Here is a 17,196-nt window from a genome sequence, read left to right as displayed (position 1 = left end):
GTTTGCTTTTTTTTTTTTTTTTTTTTTTTTTACTCTCTTGTTACTTAAAACAATTTGCTAAGATACACCATCCTCGGCAGCATTTTACAGCCAAGTCATAAACCTCTGAAAACAGAAGTTTATGGTGGCAGTGCTGACAGTCAGACCACTCCTGCATAGTGAGCGGGTGCTGGCTGACTACCTCGTCCGAGAGGGTGAAGATCAAGGCATAAATCAAGCGGATCTGGAGGGACAAGGCTGGAGGTTCCTGCTCTCCATTTCCCATTCCCAGAAACATGAGCCTGTTTGTCCAGCAAAACTCTCATTGAAAGGGTGTTAAGAGAGGTCAATAAAGAATGACCCAAAGTAGAAAAGAAATGTGGCGGCGGGGGGCAGCGAGCATTGATGATCTAGCTTTAACATCCGGGAACACACAGCCTCTTTTAAAAATGCTTTACTGTCTCCTGGTGAGCTAAACAGCATGAGAGAACACAGAGAGCTTTGTATTTTGCAGTATTTTTTGACCCTCTTTAGTCCTCTTAATTTGATTCTCATGGAACTTTGTTTGAATGACTTTTAACACATGGGAAATCCTGTGTTCCACTCCTTTCTCCTGATTGAGCAGGTTTCCTATATAAATCATTGCAGCTCTTCTTTTCACTAAGATGATGATGATGATGATGGTGATAAAAAAGGTGTTGATGGTAGTTACAGTTAGACCAGTACTAGCTAGATTATTGAAAATATCAGTACAAATAGCAAATTTAAAATATTCTTTTTTCTACATACAACTTTGAATAGCATTAATATTTTAATGATTGACTATCTATTGCCTAATGTTGCTTGTTCCCTGTCTTCTCCCACTCCTGCAGCATAATAAGCAAACTTATTCAGAATGAGTAGGATAAAAATAAAGACTTTTTAGAAATTATTAAGCAAATGCCAATATTTGATTGTAGGCAAATATGTAATCCTTTAAAAAGACTGCCACATCTTATCAAAACTTGCTTTTCTTGTTTGCAGTATGTCTGTTGGTATCTACATTGAGTCCTTTGATGTGATAAAGATTCCTCCCTTTTACATTTGGCAGTTCTTTTGCCATTACTATCTCAAACATGGAACCAGGGAATCAAATGTGACCAAAGAAAATCTCTGAAGTGTAAATTTACTGATTAGTAATCTCCAAACTGCAGCTGTATTTTCACAAAAACTAGTTACAACTGTGTGTATTGAGACTAGAGAAGAAGGCTGCCTCGTTTGTTTCTGTAGTTTTAATTCCTCTTCCTGTTGCCAGCATACATGGTCCATAGCAAAGTAGACTTCTGGTCCATAGGAAGTATACATCTGCCAGCTTCTTCATCTTGGTTCTTGTTTTGTATGTCTCTCCTTCCATTTTAATTGATTTCTTCTCCTTTCTTGTTTGTCTTCTTGTCACCATCAGAAAGTCTTGGACAGGGCTGAAGAAGGTAGAATATTCTGTTTCCATTCTATTAATTCAGAACCCTACATTTTAAAACCACATTCAACTATCTAAACAAATATATTAAATTTTACCCAATAATTTGTTATTCTGAATGCACTGGACTCCAGTCCCCACCTCCATAAATATTTACTTTGACAAAGATCTGGTAAAGGAAGAAAACATATATATGACTTTATGGACATGGTTATACGCCAGTAATTGCCCTTTAAGGAGAACAAGAGAGCACTGAAAATCACTTACCTATGAGAAACTGAATTTCTAGAGTGAGAACATTTGTTATTAAAATTATCAGGGCCTATGAAATCTCTTTGCTCTGTACCTGCTCTGAGCACAAAGCATGACAGGGACTCTTGGAGCATGGAGAAGGCTATGCAAGATTGAGGTAAGTGATATGTTTCTCTCCAATGCAGAAGAAAACTTGGAAATGTCTTTGAGATTATAAGTTTTAGTCATATTTATTTAATATCTTCCCTATACTCAGCTTTCCATAGATTGGTCCATCCCACTGGTTGTGTACATCTTTGTGGTTGAACATAGTTCTCCGTGAATCAGAAATAAGTCAACTTGCATCTTAGTTCTGCATCCCTTATATGTGTTCTTTGGCCAGTTAAGTGTTCTCAGCCTTTTCCTGATATATAGAATATATTTATTCATTCAATATGCCAAGTAAATATGTCTTGAGCTCTCCTACTTGCCCATAATTCTAGAAGCAGTGATACAGAGATGTGCACAAAAATAACTCTATCGTATAGAGTGCGGCTTCATAGATTGGGAAAATCACAACGATTAATAAATAATCAAACATCAAACATTGTTACCAAGTCATTGTTACCAAAACATTGTTACCAAGTCAAAAATCATTATTACCTAATGATGTGATAGAAAGTATGGAGTGGGAGGTAGAGGAAAAGAAAACCTTTTAGAAAGAGAATTCTTAGTTTAAGATGCAATGTTAAGCAGAACCAGCCATGAAGCCATGAAGAGCTCATCCTGGCAATGGGCAAACAAAGTAAAAATATCAGGTGAGGCAGAGCACAGGACAAGAGATATATGTATTATGCATCATAATGTCTAGGAAAGAAATATGGCTATTGCTCAAAGAAATTGATTAAGTCTCTTAAAAAGTTTTAAAGGAGTAATTTCTTATTGTATTCCAGGGACACTAAGTGGCAGGACTTCCTCAGACCAGTACTTCTGGATCTCTACTTCTTACTTTTCTCATCTCAGTTTAATTTTTTAAATTTAATTTTCTTCTATTTCTTTAATCCAAGGAATCCTTCATTAATCTGTGGATCAAATTAGATTATTATGCATCCCCATTAAAGTGCCCCTCAGTGTATTCAGGTAATCTAAGAGAGAGAATTGATGTCCAGATTGGGTGGAAATTCTCACATGTTTCTTGAAATACACAGCTTCTGGGATAATTTTTTATTCATTTGTTGTTGGTAAAAGATCCATTATGGTGAGAGGGAGAAGCAGAATTTCACTCCAGATGATTCAACAAAACAGACTAGAATAAGGAAGTGTTTAAAGAAGCCTGAGCAGAGTTAAGAGAACTGACAAAGAAATGTGCAGATGCCAAGGAACAAACAAGGACATAAAATAATGACTCCAATTTGAAGGAAATAAGAAAACAATTCCTTCTGAGCCAGATAAGGATTATCATGGCTCAGGAACATGGGTTCAAGTTTCTTTGAGTGCATATTCAACTGTGGAAGATATTACAATGAACTTTGACAGTCACAGGCTGAAATAAATAATAAATAAATGCATTCACCAGTTACATTGTGGAAAAATAAGATAGGCTGTCTACAAAAAAGCAGAAAATCTCTCCTATAGGTATAGATGTTATCTTACTCCATTCTTAGCTTTTTAATTGATTGAGGCTGGAAGGCTGCTAAGCTTATTAATAGCGTCTGAGAAGTTTATCTATTCATCATGGGGACTTTATGTCGGATAAAAAGTTAAGATAATTGAGTATTAGATGGCGCATAATAACCTCAGATAATTTTGGCTCTCCGTGTACAACTTACAACTTTCCATCTCTCCTAAACCATGGTGTTCTAGTCAGCCAAGGTGGAACATTCTACAGGATCTTCAGTATAATGCAGCTTCTTTAGAGAACTTCAGTTCATCTCTGAAGAGACAGGTGGAAGAGCGTTCTGACAGTCCAGTAAGACCAAGAGACTTGGAGAAGGAGTTGCATGTAAGAACTGTAGACAGGAAGGGATGTTCCTCCTGCAACACAGACGCAGTGCCAAAGCAGGGAGACGGTGAGGAAGAACCACATAGACTCCTTTCTACTCTTGCCTTTTGATATCCCTTCAAGCCTCCAATAGAAGAAGCCAGTGGAAATCTGTTAGATAAGAGGGACAACAGGATACAATCCACAAAGAGTTACTTCTTTAGGGAGTAGAGTATACAGAAGACATATAAAGGAGAAAATAATATAAGAAATAAAATAAATAAATAAAAATAAATTCAGTTTAATAATTTTTCTCCTGATTCCACTGTTAAAAAAATGCAAGTTCAATAATATATAGCATCTGCTGTGTACAAGTCAGTAAGAAAGATGGCAACAGGCCTACTTTGTTTTAAAAAATGCAACTGCTCTTCAGCTTTCCCCCAGGGTGGCTGTATCTTTTTCTCTGACCCAAAATGCCTAGGTTTTTCTGGTATCAAATACTTGTTGTTTTTGCATACTAATTCTCCAATTTTTTAAATTCTCCAATCACATATCCTACAATTCAGTTCAATTTTTGTACTTACTATCATCACAATTTACAGGTGTTAAGGATTCGATCCCATATGAGTCACAAATGAGAACATCAGGCTCCTCACATTTCTACCCAACCAGCTACAAATTTAGCAGTTGCCATAAATCCCCTTGAGGTTTGATAACTTCCTAGAATGACTCATAAAAGATATTTACAACTCAGCAACCACCAAATGGAAAAGATGCATAGGGACAAGTGAAGGGGAAGCAAAGTTTGCTCTTTAGGCCTCCTCCCTTTCCATCATATCAATCCATCCATTGAGCTGGAAGTTCCAGAACCTTGTGTTAGGGGATTTTATGAAGATTGGCACACAGGCCTGAAAGTTCTAATCATATATCCTGCTCTTCCTGGTGACCAGCCCTTCCTGGGGCACCACTTTGAATAGCATCGAACTCCAGTTGAAAAATGCCTGTTGTGAATAATAAAAGATGCTCCTGTCACTCAAGAAATTCTAAAGGTTTTAGGAGCTGTATCAAGAATCTGGTGCAAAGACCCAACATATATATTTAATTTTACCTAGTTTGCTATGTAGGACATATGGGTCAAATCATCCCATCTTTCAAAAAGAGTAAGACAAATTTTCATGTAAAGATTCCCAACTTTTATACATTGAGAATCATTTCCGATTTTTCAAAAGATATTTGCAATCCAAACAAAAGACATCTGTTGACTGGATTTGACCCACAGTTTTCCATTCTGAGATATCTGACCTGGAATATTCCAGAATAGTAGTTTTCAACCCCAACTGCATGCTGGAATCACACAGTTAGCTTTAAAAACATTGTCCCTAGGCCTCAGGCCAAAACAATTTAGTCAGAATCTCCTGGGCTGTGCCCCAGATGGTGAAATTTAAAAATAAAATAGTTTCCTGATAGATTTAAGGTACAGTGAATATTTTGGCGGGAGTGGGAGTGAGGATTCACCACCAAGCTACATCCCCAGCTGTTTCTATTTCATATTTTGAGACAGAGTTTTGTGAAGTGATCTTCCTGCTTTAGTCTCCCATGGGCTGGTATTACAATTTTTATATTCACAGAGAAGTTATAAAGATAATGCAGATTTCTTGTATAAATTACACATTTCCCCCATTGTTAACAAGTTGTATTGCCATGGCACATATACAAAAATTAAGAAACTGACATTGGCACGTTACTATTAACTAAATGCCACATTCTACTTGGATTTCACCAATTTTTCCATTAATATTACTTTGTTGTTGTTGTTGTTTCAGCATCTAATCCCTGGTGCCACGTAGCGGTTAGTTGTCCCATCTCATCAGCTTGCTCTGGTCTGTGATGGTTTCTCAAGCTCTTCTTATTCCCCTTGAATAGTGCTGATCCTATGTCCTAGAGAATGTCTCCACACCTCAGTTTGTCTGATGTTTATCTCATGATGAGACCTATACAACATACGGCCTTTTGAAAATAATAATACTGAAAAGTGCTTTGTCATATCATAATAAACTTTTTTAAAAACAGTTGTTCTAGTTAATAGTGGTAGTAGTGGCTGAATGGTGTGGAGATAACATGTTTTCTCCAACTTCAGATAGGTTGAAATGAGTAAGTCTATAAAGAATCAGGAAGGATGACGTGGCCAGCAATGAAGAGCCATCAATCCCAAAGGAGCCATCAGAGCTAAGAGTTAAGAGACAGTTGTTTATTCCAAACCAATCCACTACCTAGTCTGTAGGGGAACCAACCACAGTGGGTTTCTTTACCTGCACAGTATAGAAGTTGATATCTCAGACCACTTACAGTCCTAAAATTTTGGAATTCTAAAAACTCCGAAGATGAGTTTCTTTATTGAAATATTATTCACAGTTCCATTTCCCAAGAAGAATGTGTTGTAATGCTGAGCAAGACAGTACCAAAATGTCTGGGTGCCTGCATGAGGCAATGGCGGGAGAACATTCCAGTTTACTGTTTCACATTTATGACCCTTACATCCTGAAAATGTCAGATGCCAGAGAGGAAGAAAGCAGACTTCAAAAACTAAGAAGATTCAACTCATTCACTCATCTTCATGCCTAGGACTCACTATTATTCCTTCCATCACAATGGACTAAGAAGTAAATGACATAATTTGTTTTTGAGAGGTCTAAAAGAGCACACATTTTCATACTTAAAAAAATTTTGAAGGCTCTTTGCGTAAATCTTACCGGAAATGGAAATGTTTGGCTTGCAACAGTGGATACTTTCCATTGCCAGTAATTTGTATGGAGGCTGTGATTGCAAAATCACAAACATTTCACAATAGTGGAAGCCTCTAATTAACCATAATAAATGACAAGATGGATTTGTTTTAAATACTTGGTTAATAATGCTTTAAGAACATAAACAGAGATTTTCTATTGAGGTAAAAGGGGACACTGAAATGATTTGCAAAGTAGTTTTGTACCTCTGCATGTTAAGTTTGAACCAGAGCATTTTACTAATGTTGGATCAGGCTCTCAATCTGATGTAATTCATCTGAGAGAATTGTGTTGGCTGTGAAACCAGCTCCTCTTAGTAAGTGTTGTTAAAGAAAAAAGAAAGGCAGCATAATTCTACATTGTGTTTCAAATGACTGAAACCAGTCATTCCTAGGCACTGAGACAAGAAGAAAAGGTCAAACAAGACCTTTAATGTGTATTTGTATTTAAACATCAGACCTAACAGAAAACCCTGAAGTTTTATACAATGATTGGAGCCTTGTAAGAGCCCAATTAATGTATTGTCAGGTGAATGGTTTGCCTGGCACTCAGCTGTTCTGAGCGACGCAAGGGGGCTCAGTTACCGCCTAGGAAGAATAGAGGCAGTTGTACTGATTCAGTGGCCCGTCTGAAAGCGACATGTAAAGGCAGCTGCTTCTGGTGTGCTGTCTTTTCAGACTCACTTGATAATGCTAGTGTCAGTTTCAACTGAAGCGTGTGCCAGATTTTAGATAGCTCGAGCTGGCGTTTTAGAGCAGTTAATTGTGAAACTTGAGAAGAAAATGGGCACATTTTTCCAAAGATGGCTATTCAAATACAGCCTCCCACTGCAGTTTTCTGGTCTTACTTTTGTTCTGTTTCCACATGAAATGCAGGAGGAGCCCTGAGCCTTTCTCCTGGCAGCTCCCGTCTTTGCTGGGACCGTTTTTGGCTTGTTAGAATGTGCCCCGTGAATTAAAATGAAATCGTCACTGCTGGGTGGTGCAGCATAACATGGTTTGACACTAAGTGCCGGCAGCTACAGAAAACAGACTTTTATTGCATTTATTCTTTGAGAGAAGAGAGTCTCTAAAGGCTCACAGCAGACATTCACTTAGTTAAATCTGAATGAACCCAAAGTGAACAATCGACACTGTTGTCTTTGTGTTCATAGAAACACATCCAGCCTCACGTGGTTGTAAAACGGTGTTAAGAAAAGACGGTCATATTTAGAACCCAGAAGGGAAAACTTGAAGCTTTCACACCAGAACAAACATATTGGAGATGGATGGTGTGAGTTCACCACCTTCTTTTCTTTTTTAGCTTTCTGTGTATTTCCTAAAACACGTGATATAGAATCAATCAGCACGCACACACACTAACCCCTCTCTAGTTGTGGTCTTCGTATAGAATTCCATATCATTTTAAGACAAAGAGAAAATATTAGATTCGCAGGTCTTTTGCAAACATGCTTTTGAGTCTTAGCTGCCTTTTAGCTAGATGAGTGCCCAGAGAGAGAGATTGAATAGGGAGGGGACCCTAGGGCATAAGCTTTTCATTCTGTAGCTCTCCTGGAATAAAAATTCCATAAAGTAACATCTGTAGTAATTAAGGGCTTACATTTCCACTCCCATTCATGTCTCTGCTAGGAGGAAAGGATATTTTCCCTAAGAGACAATAGATAGTAGATCCTTTGGGAAGATAGAAAAAGCAGTTAAAATTCTTTTGTTCCTAGAAATGGAAGTTACTTACTTTAAAAATATGTATTTCAAACAAATTGGAAGACTATGGTAGCAGGTTCCACTGGAAGAAAACCTGTCAGAGTTGAGGAAATTACATTTATCTAGTCCTAAATGTTAGGAATGAAAATGATTCATCTTGATTTTCATATTTGCATATCTTCTGATGGGAGAGTGGGAGGGAGGTTGCTATTAAATATCCAACTTTATTATTTACTTATTAAAATTTTCCACATTGATACTTTAAAAATGTTTTATTTATGCATCAAATTTAGTCATTTTTATGATTTTTCCCCCCAAGTGATACACAGATCTTTGGTGTCATCTGATAAAATGAATATTCGCCAATTAATATTAAATTCGTTTTCGGCACATTCTTTTCATAGCCAGATAAGCAAAATAACTTATGGGCCCCAGTGAACCACAGCAACAGAGGACCCTTTGTTATAAAATTATTAACAATTTCAGGATAGATGGTGACGGCAGGAATTTCAACCAAGTGCAAGATTTTTCGAAGGCAAGGGCATCATGTGAGGACCAGGGTCTCACGCCCATGAATTTGCCCTGCTTGGTGGTAAAGACTTGCCAGGCAGAGCAATACAGAAGAACTTCATACCATCCTTCCTAGCATTGTACATCTAAAAACAAACTTGTACAAAATTGTCAGAAAATAATTGCAACTCCCAGTGGAACCCACGTCAGATATTATCTCTAAATTTATTCACATGAGGATACAGATAGTTTGCCTGAGTTCTCTAGCAGTTTCCCGGGTGAACTAGTCTCTCAACTTTGTGGTCCGTTCACTCTGCATTATACGGAGGACCCAGGCACTCCCACCAGCCCAGCTCAGCCCCTGTCCTATTTCCTTCTCAGAGATCTTTCCTGTTTTGTGAGCCTGCTCCTCAGTGTTTTCCTGGTTTCTGTGCTTCCTCTTGTATTTGAATTTCTGTAGCTTTAATAAATGTGTATTACTTATTGGCATTTGTTAACATGGTTTTCCTTATCTTGTTTCTCCTACATGTAATATGGTCTTGGAAACACATGTAAAATTTAGATACAGAAAGTTTTACAACTTGGGGTGAAGGGCTACATTCCAAGAAGGTTCACATTAGTAATGTAACATAAAATATAAGTTATGCTTTGCCTTTGGGACAAATTTCACACATTTCATATACATTCTTTTTTGAGTATGTGAACTGTTTCTTAAATTTATTTTTGTTTCTAATGTGCTCTTTCTAGGATTTAATTTCCTTTCCACAAAATTGACTCTTTAATTTCAGTCTTCCCTATATAATTTAATTAAAAAATAAAAGCAAATATAGCTCATTGTTTAAATATCTCTGCAAAAGCTTTTGTACCCACATCAACAATGCCAGAAATCATGGCGGTATATCATTCAAAATGTTCATGCCTTGGATTTTATGTGAGATGCCAAAATTTGGCACAAGAACCACAGTTCCAGAGTATTGGTATCTAGTATGAAATAGAAAATGAGGAATTTCCCAACTGTCAAAAAGTAGATGACCTCAGGTTTGTGCATTTATATTTTCCTCTTACATGTAGGAACTGAAATAACCCACTCTGGGTATCTTGCACACCCCCGGTTTCCACCAAAATTGTCATATGCTGACATCTACTCTTCTGTGCTATTCACTGCTTTAGGTCGCAGGTTGTTTAAGTAAAACACAGCCGCTTGACATATTTTATGGCGTCCCTCCCAGTATAGCTAACTAGTTATAGTACAGGTTTTAATAGGAGATAGGCATTGGGGTTTAAATCCTCATTCTAGCACTTACTGGGAAGGAAGTTCATCTCTCCAAGCCTCAGTGCCCTCATCAATATGACCTACCTTTTAGGTTTGCTAATTTAGCCTTTCAGTAAACATTTGAGCGGTTTCAACTGCCAAATGTCTTTGTATGAATCAGATAGCCTGAGACAGTATCCCAGTGTCACTTCCTGGTGAAGGAAGATTCAGCACAGGGATCAACAGAGCAAGTTGTGACACAGAGAATATACATTCAACAATGATGGTTTTGTGATGTTTTACTACCAGACTGCTCAGTATGATGATGGTGACAGTTGACAGTTTGGGTCATTAGCAAATCAAACTTTTCCATTGCTTCTGTATTTTCCTTTTTGTTTTTTCCTCTCTTTCTCTCTGTCTTTCTCTCTCCTTCCTTTCTTTCCTTCTTTCCTCTTTCCTTCCTCCTTTTACCTTTTCTGGTATGCAGAACTTGACAAAAATATAACAAAATATGTAAAACATAAAAAAGTGGTTTATCTCCTGTTTACTTTCTTTTCCTAGAATGGAGTCTACTGAAAAATGTGAAGTGGTAATTCAACATTTTAATGGAAAATATCTGAAAACACCACCAGGCATCCCAGGTAAGAACTATCATGAATAAATCACCAAAGAGTGCCTTGGCTTATTCCTGTTGTTAAATGATTACATAGTAAGGCTACATTTGCTTTCTTAAATATATATTTTTCAATATCGTGAAGCACCTGATCTTTCTCAGAAGTTCCTTGATGATTCCTCTTTGTCCTTTCTTTGTGTATATAATACTAATTCCTAACGAGAATTAGAAGGAAATCATAGCAAAGCATAGTTAAAGAAATGTGCTATGACTCTTAGAATTAATGTTGAAAGCTTGACATCATTCTTAATGGGGGAGGGGATTAAGAGATGGAGGGTGGGAGAAGGGAGAGACCAGATAGGGGATGAGAAAAAGGGATCGGGGTGTGTAATGGGCACGTACCCACTTCCCACATGTCATGTAAGCATTACATACTGCACAGTGAAGTACGTGAAAATGTAAACAGTAACTCCTATGGTAATTTGACATTGCTGTGATATTTGAGAGCATAATTTTATATTGTACAGAAATATCAGTTACTAACAGATTGAAAGATTTTCAAAATACTTTACATTCATTGGAAAGAGTTTAAGTCTCACTCGAGGCTACCATGTCATTCATTTCACAATATCTCATAGCAAAATTCTTAAGATTTCACACATATCTGAAAAAGATATAACTTTGTGTTCGTAAGGATTACCTTGGGCCGGGTGTGGTGGTGCATGCCTGTAATCCCAGCACTCGGAAGGCTAACGCAGGAGGATTGCTGTGAGTTCAAGACCAGCCTAGGCTACATAGTGAGTTCCAGGTCAGTCTCAACTACACAGTGAGACCCTGCCTCAATAAATAAATAAATAAATAAATAAATAAATAAATAAATAAATAAATAAATAAATAAGTAAATATTACCTCAACATAAAATAATTAAATATAAAATGTCTGTTATGAGTTTAAATGACTCAATTTGATGTTAATCTGACAATGGGATACTTGAGAGATATTTGCTGTTAAGTAAATTTTAAAAGTAATTCACTAATGCATACAAAAATTAATGGTCAAAGTGTTAAACTGAGTAAAAATACAATGAATAAAGAAGAACCTGACTAATGAATATTGGTTTATTTCTCTTTTGATTATGATTCTCAGAGGAAAGATGACTTTCTTTACTCTTATAGTACTTTTCTTTTGGTCTTTTCTTTAAAGATGGATTTCAGTAGTGTTTGGGCTACAAAGCATCCATGTAAAATCCATTGGAGAATTCGTGGGTTAAGTATATCAGTTCTTTAAAATGCATTGACCTTTTATAAAAAATGTGAGTGAAAAGAAATATTTGTGTGGAGGAGTTGAGGATATTTTCTGACTTGGCTGATTTTGGGAGGATGTCAGAAAAGCAGCAAGAGCCTTCATAGTGACGTGTCGATGATATGAAAAATCCAAAGTAGCTGATCACTGGGTAATCAGGGAGAGAACAGTGAAGTCTGTGCTTTGATTTGGTTAGCTTCCATGCGTAACGTTCCCTTGAGAACCGACTGCATCACGATCCAGTTGGAGACATATGGTGTTGTTAAGAAAGGAGTTAGCAGTTTTCATCTCAGCATGTAAGCTGCCCTTGCATTCTAGGAGAAATACTTTCTTTTTTTTCCTTTTAGCATAAACAGGCATTCTAAAACACTTTGCTCAGACCTGTCAATGAATAATTGAGTTGTATTGTAGGGGACTTTCATCTTATTTATACCAATTTATCCAAAAGTTGCTGCCTATGTAGAAGGCACTCAAACTAGCTATGAATTATATAGTTACGTAAAAGATTTTTAAAAATAAGAAAATAATGTAGAAATCATTGTTGATTAAATTTCCACAGGTTTTAACATTATAGGCTTCTTATTTTTGGAAAAAAAATGTATTGAAATCCTCTGTGATCTAATTGGTTTGAAAACATTTTGTTTTTCCCTATAGACCATACAGCTTACTAATTCTATTCAATGCCAAAGACAAAGGAAGTCACCATGAATCCCCAAATGTCTGGGCATCCTTTGTGAATACACAGGCTCTGATATTAACCTATCTAATATCATAGCTACACCCAATGGAAACAATGTGAATAGCAGGAACTTGGTTATGGGTTTCTTGTATCTCATGGGAGCAAGAAAAAAATGTGTAGTTATAACTTTTAGAGAACTTTCTGCTTCTGAGATTTGTACTTAATGATAGAATTAAATACATAATAATGATCATCATCAGTTCTCTAGTTTGTTCTTTTATGCATTATTTTGGAAATAAATTAGAGTTTAATAAAAACTTTACATGATAACTGAAGATACTCTTCCACACTGAAACTTGAAATGCAATAAAAGAGAACATAATACAAAGTATGGGCATTCAGAATGTAAAATAGAAAAATTACTTCACTGGGTATAATTACTAAGCTATTGCAAGTATAATCAATTTGGGGTGTATACTGTCTGCCTTAATTGACCCTCATAACTCATTTATTGGGTATAGTTGAAATCGTGTTTTCAGTAATTTATACCTTAATCCAGTTTTCTCTTCTACCTTGAAAACAGAGAGTAGACTGTCACTAAGATCCCCAGCAGCAGATTGGAGGCAAGCCTCCAATTTACTTTTATAATGATTATTCTCATACCCTCTTTCAATATAATACTTTACAAATCTGACCCATGGTTAGGGACATACTACTTAAAATCAACATTAATTAATGTGAAACACCTGAAAGAAAGATAGAATTGAAAAAAATTTGAAGCATCTCACCATTTCTCATTATCAAGATTTAGAATGACTAAATTCAGAAATTTATGATTTTGCAGACCCTCATATTGATGATTTTGATGTAGTGTTTTAAGTTTGTTTGAATGAGGGACCTATAGTGTTCACATAACGACAGAGAGTCCTTAGGAAGGTATAGAAAGACTGAATGTTAAATCAATCATCTTCTTTTCATAACAAATGAGACTGAGAACGTTCTGGGTGGTAAGGTCATAGATTTTCTTTTACAATAGAACCTTGCTTTAACTCTTGCCCTAAGGAAGCACAGAGCAATTGGTACCTTATTTATATGGCAGCTATAAATGCAACTCGGAAAAATGTACAGAAACGTGCTAGTGCCATCAAGCAAGTACAGTGCCATTTTGTCTCTCTTCACAGCAATGATCACTATTACAGGATATGCAAAGCTACTTATTTTCCTGAGATAACCATCACCTATGGTGCTTTTTTTTTTTTTTTCCTGTACCAGAGATCCATCTCAGGACTTTAGGCTTGCTACGTGGGGGCAGCAGCGCCACTGAGCTAAATCCCTGGCCCCCTTTTGTGCTATTTCTTTAAACAAGTAAGAAAAATACTTACTTCAACCAAAAACGTTGACCTTAATTTCAAATTCTAAAAACTTCATACTGTGTTAAGGATATTTTCAAGGACATATAACAGTGACCACATTTATGTTGTCACTACCATTTCGACTTGAATCATTGTAGAAATCATATACTGATTAAACATGATTCACATCAGTATTAGGCTCTAAAAGTATGGTTTTGTAGTCTCACTCTAATCTCTCCCTCGGATGCTGCCACTTATTTGAGAAAATCTGCTTTTGAGGAGTACAATGTATCATGATTACCTAGTAGATCATCCCCAAAGTGACTGTTCATTTGAGATTATAATGTTATTTCTAGAGTTTGATTATTTGGACCAAGGAAGCTAAGTATACAACATATGCCAAAAAATCAAACTATTGAGGACTGCTATAAACAGTATAGGAAGTTAAAAAAGATCAAGCAGCGATGTTGCTAGTAGCAGACAGGAAGGAGAGGCCAGAGGCACACATAAAACAGTGTCAATCATTTGATTGTCATTTCTGTCAGCAGAGAGAGAGAGATCATCTAGTATATTCTCCCTCCCTTCGAGGAAAAAGAAAACATAGTGCTCCATAAATGTTGTATGTCCTACATATCGATCTTGATGCTTTCTAGACAAAATGAAGGATCATTAGTTGCTTGCCCGCCTAACCCCAGACATTCCTTTGTCCCATAATGAATTGCACAGCTTTGTTGTGCAGCCCCAAAGCGTTCAATTTTCAAATAGCCAGTGAAAGCAAAGGGTAAGTTCCCAGACACTTCAGGGATCTGCAGGGCATGAACTTGAAAGGCTCACTTTCAAAGAGGCCCAGAGCAGAGTGATGCACCATGCGGAAAAGGCTTCCACATGCAAGGACATGTATGGATGAACGGAGCATGAGGGCTGGTTTAGAGAAGAATAAATCATATTTTGCTCTCAGACCAGACTTTTGCCTGTAAGCACATGTTCATATAAGTGAAACTGTCTTTCCAGAAAAAAATTGAATAAACCTCTTCTGATACGGTGTTTCTTATTTTTAATATATTTGTTTCTAATTGCATTTGAACCCCAAGAAGCGTAGAGGGATGGGCTGAGAAGGATACCTCATTATAGGACTTCTTAAATATTAACAGATCTCCTTACCAACAAAAATTTGGGTAAATAATTAAGTACCAAAGAAATTATCTTTTTCTAATACATAAAATAAAATAAAATATATATGTCCTTTTGATACACTGACACAGTAATTTTATTATTTTATGTGGATATAAATAAAAAATATACAACTGTGGAATATATGGATCTTTGTGACAGCATTAAAATAAGGTGTCTAAAATGCAATAATTTGGTTTGGTTTGTTTTGGTACCGGGGATTAAAATAGGGTCCTTGCGCTTGCAAGGCAGGTGGCTGAACCACTGAGCTAAATCCCCTGCCCTTGTTTTGTTTTTTGAGGCAGGGTCTCAGTATGTAGTTGAGACTGACCTGGAACTCACTATGCAGCCCAGGCTGGTCTGGAACTCACGGTGATCGTCCCACCTCAGCCTCCCAAGAGCTGGGATTACAGGCGTGCCTCACCACGCCCAGCAATAATTTTTTTAAAAAGAAGAATATTTAACACTCCTCCCAGAGTAAAATATCGACAACATATTTAAATATAATTTACATTAAAAGAAATGCTTAAAATTTTTGAATAGTAGATAAATCAATTTACAAATTTTGTGAGTATTAAAAAGCCTCACAGTTTGTGTTTCCTCAATGATACCAATCTATGAAATCCACAGATACAACTACCATTGAGAAATATGCAAAAGTACTATTGTGCACATTTTTTTAGGGGAAAAAAGCCTTTCTTTTTCTGATTGGTTGAAACATGTCCTCATTTTAAGTGTTTCCTCTTTATGAAACACAACCTCATTTTTGTAATATATTTTGCAAATAACTAACTTCTCATTGAGCATCAGTTAGGATTTCTCCTTAATAGGAGGATTTTTGTAATACTTATGAACTGACTTCTGTTAAAGCTCTCATCTTTAATGTTAGTGATGTCTTCTAGATTATTACTATGTATCAAATGTATATTTTCTTCATGGGGAAAAAGAACACCTTTAAAATATTATTGGTGAATTTTATAGAGCAGTGGATCAACTTCATGGTCAATGGTGTCAGAATCTGCATGAATTCTTTGGAAATTGATTTGGTCAGTCATATTTCAACCTTTCTAAGGAGCCACATTTTGTTTTGTGAAGGTAAACCTGTTCTATTTGAGTAACATTAAATATAAGAGAAAGAAGACAAACATGATTAAATCTGTAAACTGAATATTGAGGAACTAGATAGAGAAGGGACAAGGATTTGACTCAGGAGACTAGATATTATTGAAGAAGGCTTGGTGAGTCATGCTACATCCTCTTCACCCATCTATGATTTTAGCTGTAGATAAGATGACAGTTTCTCTGTGTTATGACTTGTGTCTAGGTGACCTCCCAAAGCTTTATGCATTCATGTGGGGCTTTTCAGAGGTGCTGTGTGATACTGAAACTAAGGTATGCATTACTAGATGACTCCACTGATTTTTTTTAGCATTGTTCCAGGTATGGATAATGGGAAGGACTACCCTGGGTGTGGGTGGAATCACACAAAAGGTTGTAACCTCGATGGGATAAAAGGGAAAGGGAGGCCTGCTTGCTGCCTCCTGTGTGCCTTGCTATGGACCGTTTCTCCTCTGCAATGCCTTCTTCCATGCCACACTGCATTGGAGTCAGCTGACTATAGACTGAAACCTCTACAAACTGTGAGGTGAAATACAGCTTTCCTCCTTTGACTTTGGGTGTTTGGTATTTTGTCTCAGCAATGAAGAAAGTAACTAAGATACCTTGCAAGCTGATAACATCTCATCTCAGGCATATCAAAGGTAATGTTGAGCCTCTCATCCTTTAGAGGGAAAATCTGAGTCATACTTTGTGAAGCTCCTTGAATGGCTACTCACAGTAGTACCATGCTTATTTTGACACTCTTTATTAGCTTTCCTTTATTTCCTGCCTTTCTTTCCTTTTTTCTACCATACCTGCTTGCAAGCATCAACTGCAAGTAAACTACCTCTCAACATTTACTTTTGGGAAACTGAAATTAATTTTGGGTTTCATTTTATTTTGTAATTTCTTTTTGATTTAGAACTTGTTGCTATAAAATAAGATGACCCAGCAAAAAAAGTGAAGAGAACAAAGTGATGAATTACTGATAAAAATGAGAGGGGCTACACAATCATAAAGAAAGCAAAGTGCAGAGTTTCAGGTATCCAGAATTACCATCAGAGAGAAGGTAATTTGTGAGGTTTTGGTC

The 17,196-nt window shown here is 36.6% G+C and overlaps 1 protein-coding gene across 7 annotated transcripts in view; it reads left to right on the top strand.

Annotated features, from left to right (window-relative positions):
* Rbms3 (RNA binding motif single stranded interacting protein 3) overlaps positions 1-17,196 on the top strand; it is a 1,373,556-nt gene that overhangs the window by 1,123,684 nt on the left and 232,676 nt on the right. For all 7 annotated transcript variants that reach the window (XM_010638264.3, XM_033757090.1, XM_033757089.1 and 4 more), the window contains one exon: positions 10,454-10,533. In XM_010638264.3, the coding sequence (XP_010636566.2) occupies positions 10,454-10,533 (80 nt within the window). The remainder of the gene's footprint in view (positions 1-10,453; positions 10,534-17,196) is intronic.

This window comes from Fukomys damarensis, unplaced genomic scaffold, assembly GCF_012274545.1.
Source record: "Fukomys damarensis isolate Sample0158 unplaced genomic scaffold, DMR_v1.0_HiC HiC_scaffold_28, whole genome shotgun sequence".
In the NCBI taxonomy this organism is placed as follows: domain Eukaryota; kingdom Metazoa; phylum Chordata; class Mammalia; order Rodentia; family Bathyergidae; genus Fukomys; species Fukomys damarensis.
This window is presented reverse-complemented; position numbering and strand designations above follow the sequence as displayed.